Source organism: Rhincodon typus, chromosome 11, assembly GCF_021869965.1.
Source record: "Rhincodon typus isolate 14 chromosome 11, sRhiTyp1.1, whole genome shotgun sequence".
Classification (NCBI taxonomy): Eukaryota; Metazoa; Chordata; class Chondrichthyes; order Orectolobiformes; family Rhincodontidae; genus Rhincodon; species Rhincodon typus.
Window position 1 is genome coordinate 6,801,991 of NC_063342.1, and position 16,343 is coordinate 6,818,333.

The window sequence follows — 16,343 nt, forward strand, 5'->3', positions numbered from 1 at the left end:
ATAAAGCAAACTGATTACATATTGTGGAAGTTTAAAAATGTTGTAACATATCATAAAATAAAATCCCATTAATCCCAACAGCACTCCTTTACCATACTCACAGCAGAGAGAATTTCCTCCTCTATCACATCTATAGGTCTCAGTTTAATTTGGAATTCAAAACCTGTCTGAAGAATCTGATAGCTTGTTCCTCGAATTTTCACACAACAGAGCTTAGACTTTCACAGATTCAAATAACCTCTCAGGATTTTAACCAAACACTTCTGGTCTGAAATGTTTAAACTAAATTCTTTACAACTGTAGTAAATTATTTCTTAACAGTTCTAACCTACCTCCTTTCTTTAGCAGCAACTGTCTTACACTTCAAGCTTCAGTCAACGTGCCTGAAAACATGAGGCAAAGGGCCTTCTTAAAGCTATGGGTCTCTCCCGAAAGTCAGGAATTATCCCAGAATCGTCTAATTTAGGCTTAATGCACATCACTGTTTATTCTATTCACATAGAGAACTCTTCCAATGCAAACAAAATGCCATGACTGCCCAGAATCTCTCTCTCTCTCTATCTCTCACTCTCTCTCTCACACACACACATACTGGCTACAGAAATCATTAACACCTAATAGACACAGACCAAATTCACATGCCACTGGTGCAAAATCCAAACTCAAAATCAATATTTTAAAAAATCTAATATAAAATTGAATAGAGCCCTGCTAGTGTCAAAGGGTAAATGTGTCAAACTCTTCAGAGGGTCCTTCCTGAAGAGGATCACGATTTGAGAAAGGGGGTTAATGCAACTGGTGGATTTTGATGGGCAGTGCTACCGATGGCAGCCAGGGATATACTGGCACCCACTGTATGGACTCAGCCATGTGCTGATAGTGAGGACTGGCAGCAGGAACCAGTAACAGCAGGAATGAGAAGCTAATGGCACAATCCTGACTTAGATCTATACTGCTGTTCCTTCACTGTCGCTCAGTCAAAATCAAAGAACACACTGCTTTACTGCATTTTGGGTCTACGTACAGTAAATGGACTGCAGCAGTTCAAAAGGTAGCTCACCAACACCTTCTCAAGGGCAACCACGGATGGGTATTAAATGTTGGCCAGCCAGCGATGCCGATATCCCAAGACTTATAAATTTAAAAGAAAAAAAGTTCTGGGGGTGGAGAGATCAGTAACTCTGAGCCTGAATTTCTACAACAGTAGTTTGACCCTGACAGTAACACAAGTGCGTAATGGAAACAGATTAAGTGCCTCATGGCAGCGTGATTCTGATTGTAGAGATAGCAGTGATCCCAGAACACAGTAGCTGCTATTGTAGGATCTTATCTCTGTAACATCCTCCCACCCTCTGAGATCTTTACCTTTCCCCAATTCCGTTCTCCGTCTTCTTCCACTGACCTCTATGTTCCGGTAAAACTTGGCCAAGCTTTCAACCAGCTTTTCCGATACCCACCTCAGCACTCAGTGTCAAATTCAATTCAACGTTGCTCCTGCGAAGCACCTTGAAATAGTTCATTGCTTCAATGGTGCTACATAAATGCAACTTGTTGTTCTTGCACGTTCATAATTGGGCCTTCGCATGCAATCATTTTCCCACCACAAGGTTGGTGGTTATTACACACTTCAGTTAGTATCTATACCACATGCAACTGGGAGCACAATTAACGTAGGAAATAGGAGCAGCGATGGGTCATTTAGCCCTTTCAGCTGGCTTCACCATTCACACTATTCAGTACAATCATGGCTGACCTTCTACCTTAGCACTATTTTCCTGCACCATCCCCATATCCAGTGATATATTTAACATCAAGGAATCTATCTGAAGCAGTCTTGAATATACGCAATGATTGAGCTTCTCCAGTCCTCTGCAGTAGAGAATTCCAAAGATTCTCCCACCTCTGAGTAAAGAAGTTCCTCCTCATCTCAGTCCTAATCAGTCTGCTATTTATTCCGAGACTGTATCTCATGGTTCTCCACACACCACCTGCATCTACCAAAGCAGACCTGGAAGAACTTTGTACATAAGTGGAATTAAGCTGTCAAAAAGCAACAGAGTCATAGTGCTTTTAAAGAATAGAGAAAGGTCTCGTCAGCCCATTATGTCCATGCTGGTCATCAACCATCCATCTATTCTAATCCCATTTCCCAGCACTTGGCCAGTACCCTTGCATGTTGTGGCGTTCCAAGTGCTCATCTAAATAGTTATTAAGTATCTTGATTATTCATGCCCTTACCACCCTTTCCTAAATTTTAAGGACATCAAGGGAATGGGAAGAAAGCAGGAATATGGCATTAGCCGTGATCATATTGGATGGCGGTGCAGGCTTGAGGCCCAAATGGCCTACTCTTGCTCCTAGTTCTATTTGTTTATGTAGTGAATTCCAGTCTACCGTATACTAGCTTTCATTTTTTAAAATTCATTCATGGGATGTGGACATTGATGCCTGGGCCAGCATTTCTTGCCCATCCCCAATTGCCCTTGAGAAGATGGTGGTGAGCTGCCTTTTTGAACCACTGCAGTCTGTGTGGTTTAGGTACACCCACCACACTGTTAGGGAGGGACCTCCCAGACGTTGACCCTGTGACATTAAAACTGAATTGGAAGCAACTGCCTTGAAACTGACCTCCCACCATAACTCCAAAGGGAGGACTCTCAGAGAGATGGTTCCAAATCACAGTGCACTGAAGATCAAAAGAAGACTAAATAATTTCAGGCCCATCAAATCCAAAATAAAAACTGCCTTGAATATTCCACACACTTTGACTTTCCAAAACTGTTTGGTAAGGTTTATTTATTATTGCCATAGTCCTAGAGGACCATAGGACTGCCCTCTCATTAGAGAGAGAGACAGCTGGTGGCAGTTTAACCTAAGGGTCACCATGCCTCAGGCCAGGGGTGAGGTTGAGAAAGACAGTCCTTCATGGAAGCCTCAGCTTGTGTGAGAATTTTTCAGATGGGGGAACCAAACTGAATACAAGCATAAAGGCACATTACAGAATTCGTAGAGTGGATGCATAAAAGTGATGGGTGCCTTAAACAGTTCGGCTGGGTGACCATCCTTGGTGCTTGGAAGTTCAATGTTTTCTACAAATCCAAATTGGGTTCAGTATGTTTCGAGGATGACTTACTCAAACCCAACCCCATGGAGGCAAGGCAATGGCCTAGTGGTATTATCACTGCACTGTTAATCCAGAGACCCAATTCTGGGGACAGAATGGTGGAATGGCAGATGGTGGAATTTGAATTCTATAAATATTTGGAATTAAGAGTCTAATGACGACCACAAATCCACTGCCAATTGTCAGAAAAAAAATCCCATCTGGTTCACTAATGCCCTTTAGGGAAGGAAACTGCAATCCTTACCTGGTCTGGCCTACATGTGACTCCAGACCCACAGCAATGTGATTGACTCATAACTGCCATCTGGGCAATTAGGGATGGACAATAAATGCTGGCCTGGTCAGCGGCACCCTCATCCCGTGAATGAATTAAAAAAAAACCCCAAACACCAATAACATGAATGATAGCCAGTTCTGAAGATCTCCTGACCAATCCCTATCAATGTGATCCACTCAGAGGATGGTGAATCATTGAAATTCATTGCCCAGTGGCATGTGGGTACTTGATCACTGAACATATTCAAGACAGGGACAATAGATTTTGCAATATAAACAACATAAAGAATAATGGGAATAGTGGGGAAAATGACAGATATGGCAGAGAGTTAGATGATCACCATGATCTGTTTGAATACTGGAGCAGGGTCACTGGGTTGAATAGCCTGCTGCTGGTCCTATTTACCTATGTACCTATCCAATATTTGGACCCTTTAGTTAGGACACGACCCCAAAAAGGTGATGATGTTTTTCGCAATTGGACATACTCCAACAATAAGGAGTTTACCATGAAACGCAAAGCATTAGCACCTATCTCAAACAGTTCTAAACACCCAATTATAGGAAGGATATTAGACATGGAAAGATAGCAATAAAGATTTTCTCGATTAGTACCAGAAAGTGAGAAGGAAACCATATCACCACAGGTCTGAGGTAAATGGCAAAGTGCTTCACATGAGGAATTATTGTACTTCACAGTCTTGGGATATAAGAGAGGGGAAAGAAAGCGTGTTTATATAACACCTTTCCCATCATTAGGAGTTAGAACATAGAACATGTACAACACAGGAACGGGCCCTTCGGCCCATGATGTTGTGCCAAACATGACGCCAAATTAAACTAATTCCTTCTGCCTGCCATTGGTTGATTTCCCTCCGTTCCTTGCTTATTCATACCTTTATCTAAAGGTTCCCTTAAACACCCCTATCGTATCTGCCTCCACCATCACCCCCGGCAGTGCATTCCACACTCCTACCACACTGTGTAAAAAGCCTGCACCTCGCATCTCCTTTGAACGTTCCCCCTCTCACCTTAAATGCGTGCCCTCTATTATTAGACATTTCTACTCTGGGAAAAAGATTCTGACTGTCAACCCTATCTTTGCATCTCATAATTTTATAGACTCCTGTCAGGTCTCCCCTCAGCTTCTGCCACTGCAAGGAATAAAACCTGAGTTTTTCTAGCCTCTCCTTATAGCCCATACCCTCTAATCCAGGCAGCACCCCTGTAACCTCTTCTGCACCCTCTCCAATGTCTCCTCATCCTTCCTGTGATATGGTGACCAGAACTGAATGCAATACTCTAAGTGTGGGCTAACCAAAGTCTTATAAAGCTATAACATGACATCCTGACACTTGTACTCTAATGTCCCGACTAATAAAGCCAAGCATGCCATATGCCTTCTTTACCACCCTATCGACCTGTATGGCGACTCTTAGGAAGATATGGACTAGGTCTCCAAGATTCCTCTGTACATCAATGCTATTCAGGGTCCTGCCATTGACTGTATACTTTTCATTAACATTTGATCTCCCAAACTGCAGCACATCACACATACCCAGATTAAATTCCATCTACCATTTCTCCACCCATATCTGCAACTGATCTATAACCTGTTGTATCCCTTGCCAACCTCCTTCACTATCCACAACTCCCCTGATCTTTGTGTTGTCTGCAAACTTATTAACCCACCCATCCACGTTTTCATCCAAGTCATTTATATATACCACAAACGGCAGTGGTCCCAGTATGGATTCCTGTGGAACATCATTAGTCACGAACCTCCAGCCTGAAAAACACCCTTCCACAACTACTCTCTGCCTTCTATGTGCAAGCCAATTCTGAATCCATGCAGCCAAGTCACTATGGATCGCACGCATTTTAATCTTCTGGATGAGCCTACCATGAGGGACCTTGTCGAAAGCCTTACTAAAATCTATATGTACAACATCCACTGCTCTACCCTCTTTCATCACCCTCGTCACGTCCTTGAAAAATTCAATCAAGTTAGTAAGACATGACATGCCATGCACAAAGCCATGCTGACTAACCCTAATTAGGCCATGCTTTCTGAAATGCGAATAAGTCCTATCCCTAAGAATCTTCTCCAGTAGCTTCCCAACCATTGAACAGAGGAACAACATTAGCAAATGACCAGACCTCAAGGACCTCTTCATTGGCTAGAGAAGATATATTTCTCACAGCATTTCACAAGCAATGAACTACTTTTGAAATACATTCCCTCTTCTGATGAAGGTAAATGCAGCACACAATCTGCACCAGGGAAACCACACAAAAAGCAAAGATGTCAGTTTACTTTATTCTTTGGGTAAATGTCACAGAACATAAATCTCCCAACCTTTGAATCATAACATGACATCAATTGGAGTTATCCAATCTAGTTGGTAGGGTCTTTGTTTAACATCTAAAAAGGCAGTACCTCTGGCAGTGCAACACTCCTATGCACTCACTAAACTGAACGTGGTTTGGGCACAAACCCAAATCTAGGTGGGGTCATCACCATGGACCAGGTGGGCTGAACGGCTACCTTCTGTGCTGTTAATTCTCTGCCGTTCTATGTAACTGACCAGCAGCTCTGAGTGTGTAGCAGAAAGAGCTCAACATGGAGATTGTTTACATTTGATTTCCATGTCTATAAGACACAGGAGACCAGAGCTCGTGGAGAAGAAGAGAGAATATGTGGCTGAGGAGAGGAGCATTGGTCAGCTAAGAGTCTGTTTGAAGGCAGAGTGTTGTTTCAAAACTCTTTCACAAGATATGGCTGTTCTTGGCTGGACCATCATTTGTTGCCTATCCCTGAATACCCTTGAAAAGGATAGCAAGGATACTAAGACAGTAAAACAAGCGAAAGGGATTATTACATCCCTGCAGCTAATAAATGTTCTGGTTTGACCTCCTGTATAGTAAATGTGTTTAGTTAGCTCTAGGCATCACACAGCATGAAAGATATATTAGTCCTGACCAATACTAAAAGGAGTAAATAAATGGATTGGATAGGTTAGGCTTTATTTATTATTCATTCATGGGATGTGGGTATCATTGGTTGAGCCATCTCTAGTTGCTCCTTGAGAAGTTGGTGGTGAGCTGCCCTCTTGAACCGTTGCAGTCAATGTGATGTGGGTTGACCCACTATGCCCCTAGGGAGGGAATTCCAGGATTCTTACCCAGCAACACTGAAGGAATGGCAATATATTTCTAAGTCAGGATGGTGAGTGGCTTTGCGGTGGGGGGAGTTTACAATTGGTGGTGTTCCCATGTATCTGCTGCCCTTTCCCTTCTAGATGGAAATGGTTCTGGGTTTGGAAGGTGCTGTCTCAGGATACTTGGTGAAGTTTTACAGTTCGTCTTGTAGATGGCACACATTGCTGCTACTGAGGGTCAGTGGTGGAGGGTGTAGATTTAGAATGATAGAATCCCTACAGTGCAGATAGAGGTCATTCGGCCCATTAAGTCTGCACTGACCATCCAAAGAGAATCCCATCCAGTCCCACTCCAACCCCATAACCCCACGTTCACTATGGCTAATCCACCTAGCCTCCACATCCCTGTACACTACAGGGCAATTTAGCATGGCCAATCCACTTAACCCACACATCTTTGGATGCTTGTGGATGTCGTGCTAATCAAACGGGCTGCATTGTCCTGGATGGTGTCAAGCTTCTTGAGTGTTGTTGGGGCTGCACTCATCCAGGCAAGTGGGAGTATTCCATCACACTCCTGACTTGCGCCTTGTAGATGTTGGACAGGCTTTGGGGAGTCAGGAGGTGGGTTTTGTGCTGTGAAGATCAATTATTGTGTGTGACATTATTGAAGGTTTCGATTGGGTAGATAGAGAGGGAGTATTTCCTCTGGTGTGGTACGTGTGAAGCCTGGTCGGTGGTGGCGGGGCGGGGGACGGATGTTGGTGGATGGAGCTGGATTGAGATTACAGACAGTTCACTCAAGGGTGGCCAAGGACCACCTGTTCTTACAAAGACGGAGTGGAAAAATGGAACTTTCTCCCCAAAAAGGGGCTGGGGGCATATTGAAGGCTTCAGAATGGAAAGGGATACATATTTGTTGGGTCGGGATTTTAAGAGTTATAGAATGAAAGCAGGTAAATTGCACTAAAACATCATTCAGTCATAACGGAGTGCAATTGACTATAGGGTATGAATTAACCCAGTCTTGCTCCTCTGTTATTGCATTTGTAATACCATGGACTCGACAAATTCAAACTTGTGCAAGACCTGAATTGCTCATAGTCTTGTCGCTTCCACCCTGGTTTTCTTTTGCTTCAAATCTATATCCTCCTGTTCCTGACCGACCTGCTACCTGAAACAGTTTCTCCCTGTTTACTCCAGGGCGCCTCTATTAAATCTCCTCTGAACTTTCCTCTCCGTTCTGAGAAGACCAGTTGCAGTCCCTCCAGTCCGTCTGTGGGATAGTTCACTTTGATCGCCAGGGTGTAGAGTTTAAGAGCAGTGTGGTTATGCTTGAACTGTATGAAACATTGGTTAGGCCACAGCTAGATTATTCCAGCAATTCTGGAATCAACATTCTAGGAGGGATGCGATAGCACTGGACAGGGTACAGCGGAGATTTACCAGGATGTTGCCCTGGGCTGGTGAGTTTCAATGACGAAGAGAGATTGGACAGACTGGGGTTGTTTTTCTTGGAGAAAAGGAGATTGATGGGGAACACGATGTGAGATGTATACAATTATGAGGGGCGTTGATAGACTAGACCGGAAGAAACATTTTTCCTTGATCATTGACTAAGCGACATAGATTTAAGATAAAGGTTTAGAGGGGATGTGAGGAAAAATCTTTTTTCATCCAAAGGGTGGTGAAAATCTGGAACTCACTCTCTGTATGGATGGTAGAGGCAGAAACCATCCTAACATTGAAGAACCACTTATAAGTACACTTGCAATCGCAAGACATTACAAGTCTTTGGGCCAGGTGTTGGAAGATGGGATTAGAGGAGTTAAGTACTTGTTTTTGACCAGAATTTGGACTTGATAGACTGAAGGACCTTTCCCTGTGCTGTAAATCTCTATGACTCTGTGATTCTCTCCACTTCACTGGTACCATTCTAAACAGTCTTCGCATTATAATAACAGTGGCTATCGCTCACCTAATGGCCTATAGGTGGCCATAAGGCTAAAATGACTTATTGCATTTTTCAGTTTCGGTAAATGTACTTACAAGAAAGCAAATAAACATGGGCTAGATTGAAAGGAGGTGATGGAGATTCTCACCTACTGGTCAGAGAGCTGACAGGAGCCCAGCAGGACCCTTTATTAGGAAAGACCTGCCACTCAGTACCACTCAGGCTCTTGTACGGAGCAGGATTTGGTCTTTCTTGGGATCAGGGACCCTGATGTTGGAGGTTCTGTCTGTGAGAGCCAATGACCAATCAGGAAGCTGAGGGTCAGCTATCTGTGTCATTTGCCAGAAGGGTTGGAAATTGTAAAACTCACAGCTTCGTTCAAAACCAGGTTGTAAGGATTAGGCCAGCAAAACCAGGCCAGTCAGTTTAACATCAATGATGAGGAATCTTTCAGAAACAGGGAGGTGGTCACATAAATGTCAGCGCACCAACACTCCAGAACACCAGGTTAGTGATCTAGGGGTCATGAATTCGAATCCTACCATGAAACATGGTGAAATATGAATTCAATAAAAATGTAGCTTAAAAAAATCTATCCCAATGGCAGCCATGTCAATTGTTGTAAAAACCCATTTGGTTCACCAATGCCCTTTAGGGAAGGAAATCTGCCAACTTTACCTGGTCTGGCCTAACGTGACTCCAAACCCACAACAATGTGGTTGACTCTTAACTTCCCTTTCAGTAATTAGGGATGGCAATAAATGTTATTCTGACACAGTGATAACAACATCCCATGAACAAATAAATAAAAACAGAATTTGTAGTGACATGGAGAAAGATGGATTGATTAGGAAGCATCAGCATGGATTTCTGAAGGGGAAATTGTGTTTGACTAACTTGCTGGGGGGTTTTGAAGACTGAGTAACAAAAAGGGTCAGTGAGGGTGTACGTGGACTTCCAGACAGAATTCAAAGCACAATAGACTGGTGCGAAAACCTATAACTATAAAAGGAATAGTAGTGACATGGATGCACAGTTGGCTGATTGATAGGAAACAGAGAGCAATGAGAGAGATTTAATAAACCGAGTCATTGGATATTTTTCAGTGTGGAGGAAGATGGATAGTGAAATTCTCCCTGGGATCACAAATGGGATCCTTTCTTTCCCTGCTATACATTTAATGATCTAGAATCTTGGTCTGCACGGGACAATTTCAAAGTTTGCGGGTGGTTTGTAACTCAAAATCATTGTAATCTGTGAGGAGGCTTGTGCAGAGCTTCAAAGGACAAAAACAAGTTGGTGGAGTGGGTGGTTAGGTGGTAAATGTAGCTCAATGAAGAGAAGTGTGAGATGATGCATGTTGGGAGGAAGTACATTGACAGACAATATAAAATAAGACACATTTCTACAGGGGTTGCAAGAGCAGAGGGACTGGATGTATGTGTGACAGGTCATTGAAAGTGGCAGGACAGTTGGAGAAAGCAGTAAGGAAAGTATATGGTGTTATTGGCTTTGTATTAACAGGAGCATTGAGGACAAGAGCAAGGAGGTGAGGCTGAATTTATACAAGAGCTCAGATGGAGTCTAGTACACAGTTCTAGTGTCAGAAAAGGTGTAAATGTTTGGAGAGAGTGCAGAAGAGGTTTTTCAACAAGATACCATCGCCCTTGTAATAAATGACAGTATTCCGTTTGCATTTCTATGCGCTTGCTGTATTTGCATACTAAAATGTGATTCATGGCTAATTAAACCAATGCAGTTTGGCAGCCAGTTTTACAACACTGATAACTGTGATATGATTCCTACCCTCTCGTTCATTGTTGTAAAAAAGCTTCACCTCACACATTCTTGACAGGACACAGGTTTGTAGTAAAGTTACATTGAGCGTTGGACAGTTCAAATGTTTCAGATTGACCCTCTGCAGTATTTGCAGTTACGAGCACATGGGCGCTTACATAGACACTCTCAAATTCACACACATGTGCACACTCACACAGACACGCCTGCTCACACTCACTCTACACTCCGTGCATGTACACACACACTCACATGTACACACACACACACACACACACACACACACACACACACACACACACACACACACACACACACACCTCAATAGGCACACAAACATGAAATTGTACAGACTGGTAGGCGTGATACATATACACCCTCATACACACACAGGAATATATATGTATAAAGATGAGCACACACAAACACATACCTACACACAAGCACACACAAAGATGCAGATATCCACATTTTAAAGATATAAATCCTGCATATGTACAGAAATTCATTTAGAGAAGACCACATAAATATCCCCATGGAGACACACTCTGGGATAAACATATCTCTTTATACACACCATGTATGAACACAAGTACAAATGTATACTTCAAAATCGTCACATAGCTCAAGCCTACATTGTTTAGATAGCACAATTAATCCTTTTTCCCACATTCTAATTATTTGTTTCTTCATGTACCTCACAGGATTGTTACAGTGCAGAAGGACACCATCCACCCCATCACTCCTGCCTGTTCCTATTACCTGGTGCCAATCTCCTGCCTTTTCCCCATCTCCCTGCACATCATTTCTATCCAAGTAACCATCCAATGTCCCTCTTGAATGTCTCAATCAAATCTGTTTCTGTCACAGTTCCAGGCAGTACATTCCAGAACCTAACTACTCGCCTTGTGAAAACATTTATTCTCACATCATCCTTGCTTCTTTCGTAATCACTTTAAATCTATGCCCATCTTGTTCTTTGTTTCTTTATGAGCAGGAACAGTTTCGCCCTCTCCACGCTATCCAGCCCACTTGAGATTTTCAAAATCTAATCATATGCACTGTAATTCTGCCTGGCATTTTAAAATCCATGCCTGCTTCAAAACCCTTTGCACATCACAGATAGCATAGGCACCAAACAGAGGGAAGAAATATCGTTGCAAAGAGATAGCTTAGAAACCTTGATCCAATCCCTTGACTTCCACAGATGGCTGACATCTATAAAAAAATTGAGGTAGTTGCTTCATCAAAACCTTTTGAGTCACAAAAAGGAAATTTCACAAGACAGCTCCAAGTGGTCATTTTTATTTCTTGACTTCTGTTGGTTGCAATCACTGATCACTTATTCTGGGTGCTGTACTATTACTTCATCCTGCAAATACACGTAATGGTTGTTTTATAGTTTTGTAGAATTGGCTAATCAGATTATTAGCTATAACAAACACTGAGACTGGTGGAGAAACACAGCTAGTCTAGCACTATCTGTGGGGGGAGATAGAGAGAGAGACAGAGTTAACTTTTCGAGTTCAGTATGACAGCTCTTCAGGACTTCTTCAAGTCAGACCACATTCATCATGTTAGCTCTGTCTCTCCATATCTCTCTTTCTCTCTCCACAAATGCTGCGAGATCTGTTGAAATTCTCCAGTATTCTCTACGTTTGTTTCAGATTTCCAGCATCCTCAGTATTTTGCCTTTGTTTGACTTGCTACAACTGTTTCCAGGAAATACATAAACCAAGATGCTGGGGATCTGAAACGAAAGCAGAAATTGCTGGAGAAACTCATCAGTCTGGCACCATCTTGGGGGGACAGAAAGCAGAGACAATGCTTTGTTTTCTTCAGTCCTGCTGAGTTTCTCCAGCATTGTCTGTTTTTGTTCCAGGAAATATGTCAGTATTCACTCACATTTTCCCTTGTCTCCCCAACCCCCCAACCACTCTCTCGACATCTTTCATCCCTACTTTCTAACTCTGTCTTGTCCCCTATCTAAAGGTGTTAAATCACACTAAATTCAGATCTAAATGTGATCAAAATCCAATGGTTCCTCAGCGAAGTGGTCATTCCTGAAGATGGAGCCTAGAAAACAACACCTTGCACTTATGTGGAGAGAGCTGTAATATGGAGAGCCATCCAAAGCCACTTCACAGGACAGTAAGCAAACAAGATTTAACAGTGATCCACATTAGGACAGAAATAGAGACAAGTAACTGATAGCTTACTTGAAGAGGCATAAGGTGCTCCTTAAAGAATGAGTGGCAGGTAAGAAGTGGACAGCTTTTCAAAGGGCAGCCCAGAGGTTAGCGACTGTTAGAATGGTGGCACGGTGGCTCAGTGGTTAGCACTGCTGGCTCACATCGCCAGGGACCCGGGTTCGATTCCAGCCTCAGGTGACTGTCTGTGTGGAATTTGCACATTCTCCCTGTGTCTGTGTTTTCTTCGGGAGCTCTGGTTTCCTCCCACAGTCCAAAGATGTGCAGGTTAAGTGGATTGACTATGCTAAGTAGCCCATAGTGTCCAGGGATATGCAGGCTAGGTGGGTTAACCATGGGAAATGTAGAGTTAAAGAGATGGGGTGGGTCTGGGTGGGATGCTTGTCAGAAGGTTGGTGCTGACTTGATGGGCCGAGTGGCCTCTTTCAGCACTGAAGGGATTTGATGATTTGGCAGCTGACAGTAAACAATAAGAAGCTATTTGATTGCATGAGCCATTCACTGGATCTTGATTTCATTCTGCACCCCGTTCTGTGTATTTTCTCCACAGGGGTCAGTGAAGAATGTCCAGGAGTGAGAAGTCTGCTGCTTTCCACCTTGTCCAGCACAGGTGCCTTAAATCCAATGGCATGACTGGCACACCAGGTCTCTATGCCTTAGAACAATTCCCCACAGTAGTTTCACCCATCGAGTCAATGGAGAGCTCTGCAGGTAAAATTCTGAATAAACCCCCTTCATTTTCACTCTCATTATACAGAATGCAAATGGCCATCATAATTACTCCTGTTATACAAGAATCCCAATGCCTCCCATTGAAGTGAGTCCTAAATGATTGAATTCCTTCCCATTTAGTCTATTACATTAGGTAAAAGTGCCATAGACAGCCTATCTCATTAGAGAGAGAGAAATAGAGAAATGTACAACTTCAGGTGAGGGGAGAAGTTGAGAAGGAGAGTTCGCAGCTGATGCAGGAATTGAACCCACACTGTTGGCATCACTCTATATTACAAACCAGCCATCCAGCCAACCAAGCACACCAATGGAGACATACATCCCATTTATTCCTGTAGAATGCCAAACTATCAAATGAGATCTTTTTCTCAGACCCTGCCATTACACGGAATCTAAATATAAAACTTCCCTAGTTATCCAGGTTTAAATGTTCATTAAATACCATAATCCCAGAGAGACATGCAACTGGCAATGGTTTAACCAGAGGGTCGCCACACCTCAGGTGAGGGGAAGAGGTTGAGAAGGAGAGACTTTCATGATAACCTCAGGTGGTGTCGGGATTGAAGCCACACTGTTGGTGCTACTCAGCATCGCCAACCAGTTATCCAGCCCCTGAGCTAACTGACCACGGTCTATTAAGGCTCATTAATGTTGTAATGTTTATTACACCAAAAACCCAATAAACTAATTCATGAGTTGAACACACAAAACACTGTAAACTCACGATTACTGACTGGCAAATCCCACAATTCAGACATGACATTATGTTCTCCCAGCAGAGTAAGGGCATTTCACAATTCCTGAGAGCTCAACATACCTTCGGTTTTAAGCATTTTTTGTCTTTATCCGAAGCATTCGAAACTTTTCGGCGTATCATTTTTCCAAGCTTTGATTAAACGCCTGATGCGAAGGGAACAGAGAAGATGCTCCGGTTAAACAACAGCTGAAGAAGCAACTGTCGTGAAACCACAAAGTTTCAGAAGAGTCGAGCTTAACTTCCTCACAGAAGCCGGAAGCATTATCAGCAGAGATCAGATACGGGAACATCTCTGAAAACCTCTGAACCAGAACTAGAGTACAAAAGTGACACAGTGTCAGCAAAAAGATGCCTTGATCTCTTACACGAATATGTCACCCATAAAATATTAGCAGGTGTCTATGTGACAAATCATTAGATTTTCTCTACTTTCTGTCTTTGTGATTACCTTGTGTCATTTAGTTAATCACCATTTTTTTGCAGGTTACAGGTTACTCACAGCCAAAGATATTGAGCTGCTGTGATCATTTTCTGATTAGATTGCCGCATTCAGAGTTGAGTTGCGTTATCTCTACAGGATACCAGGAAACTCTAATGGTCCGATACACACGTAATCCCTCTGTCTCAACTCTAGCCTTCAACCTCTCTTTCTTCACTGTGGACTTTCCCATCTCCCTGCACCATTTCAAAAGACATTAGGAACAGAGCTCAAAGATCAATGCTATCTGCGACCTGGGAGTGTTTGATGGGAACAATGCAGAGGAGCTTTCCTTTCAGTTAAAGAGTATAGGTTGCTTTACTCTGTAACTAGTCCATGCTGTACATGTCTAGTTATTTGTTGATGGGAACAGTTACTTTTTATTTTATAGAGTAGAGGGCACTTTACTCCGCACCTGTCGTGAAAGCATTTGATGGGGACAGTGTACAGGGAGCTTTACTCTGTATCTAACCCCATGCCTTCTCTGCCCTGTGAGTGTTTGATGAGGACAGTGTGGAAGAAGCCTTACTCTGTATCTAACCCTGTGCTCACTGTTCTGGGAGTGTTTGATAGGGATAGTGTAGAGGGAGATTTATTTTGTTTCTAACCCTGTGCTGTATCTGACCTGGGAGTGTTAGAAGGAAACAGTGTAGATGAAGTTTTATTCTGCATCTAATCCTGTGCTGTCTCTGTCCTGGGAGTGTTCCATGGGACAGTGTAAAGGGAGCTTTACTTCATATCTAACCCCATTCTGTCCCTACTTTGAGACTGTTTCAGGGGCCTGAATAATCCTCCTTCTGCATTGTTTCATCATTTAATTTGACATTATGCTCTAAAGTACTCGGGAAAGCCACATTGGCCTTTGAGAGAAAAATTGATTTTTTTTTCCCATTTGAACATATTTATTGTTTAATGATTGGAAATGGAGCTAATTGCTACTTGATCAGATGGTGTAATCAAATCTGGAGGACCCTATGATGAAACCTGACAAATACATAGAGAAGCTTAGAGTTAGCAAGAACTGCCAATGCTGAAGTCAGAGATACCACACAATGTGTAGCTGGATGAACACAGCAGGCCAGGCAGCATCAGGGGAGCAGGAAAGTTGACGTTTCAGGTCAGGACCCTTCTTCAGAAAATCCGAGAAGCTGGTTCTGCATTTGACCACAATCTGTTCTTGTTCTATCTTGCTCTGTTCAGTGTCTGAATGCTGTATCAGTTTTCAATTTGTGTTTATCTGTCGTTATCTCAGTCACTCGCCCCCACTCCTGTCCCTCCATTCCAATTAAAATTTATGAATAATCCATGATAATGCTATCACTTTAAAAGGTTATTTTGTCTTTTTTTTGAGAGGTTGTAAGGCAGAAGTACCGAATTGAATATTGAGAATAATTTAAGTAAACAACATGTTTTTTTTTAAAGTTGGAACGATGGAAACAGCCTCAGTGTGGCTAGCTCTCAGAGACCTAGCATTTTAGTTTTTGCTTTAGCTTTAAGCAGCAGACGCTGTTTGGGGTCTGAAAAGAGTTGGAAGTTTCAGTGAATGTCTCCTGGCTGCTACTCTCTCTGAATTTTCTCTTGATGTTTTTTCCTCCCGGATTGGAGAACTGCATGTGAGAATCTGCCTCTGAATTTGCCTTTTTGCCTAGGGGTGTGTTTATGGGATGTTACTATATTGGAACAGTTAATTAGATAGTTAATTAAATAGGTACTGCATGTATTACATGGTTAAGTTTTCCAATAGTTAAGTTATTCTAAATTTGTCTTTCTTTTGTTTGCATTTTAACTATAGTGATTAAATAAATTGTGTTTTGCTTAATGTCAAGTAGTTTGACTGGTTGCATTGCACCTGGA

The 16,343-nt window shown here is 42.5% G+C and overlaps 1 protein-coding gene across 2 annotated transcripts in view; it reads right to left on the reverse strand.

The window, feature by feature from the left end:
- The window catches only part of LOC109913204 (SAM domain-containing protein SAMSN-1), a 72,311-nt gene extending 58,114 nt beyond the window's left edge, over positions 1-14,197 (reverse strand). For both annotated transcript variants that reach the window (XM_048603307.1, XM_020512690.2), the window contains exon 1: positions 14,072-14,197. In XM_048603307.1, the coding sequence (XP_048459264.1) occupies positions 14,072-14,131 (60 nt within the window). In that variant the 5' untranslated portion in view covers positions 14,132-14,197. The remainder of the gene's footprint in view (positions 1-14,071) is intronic.
- Positions 14,198-16,343: the final 2,146 nt, after the last annotated feature.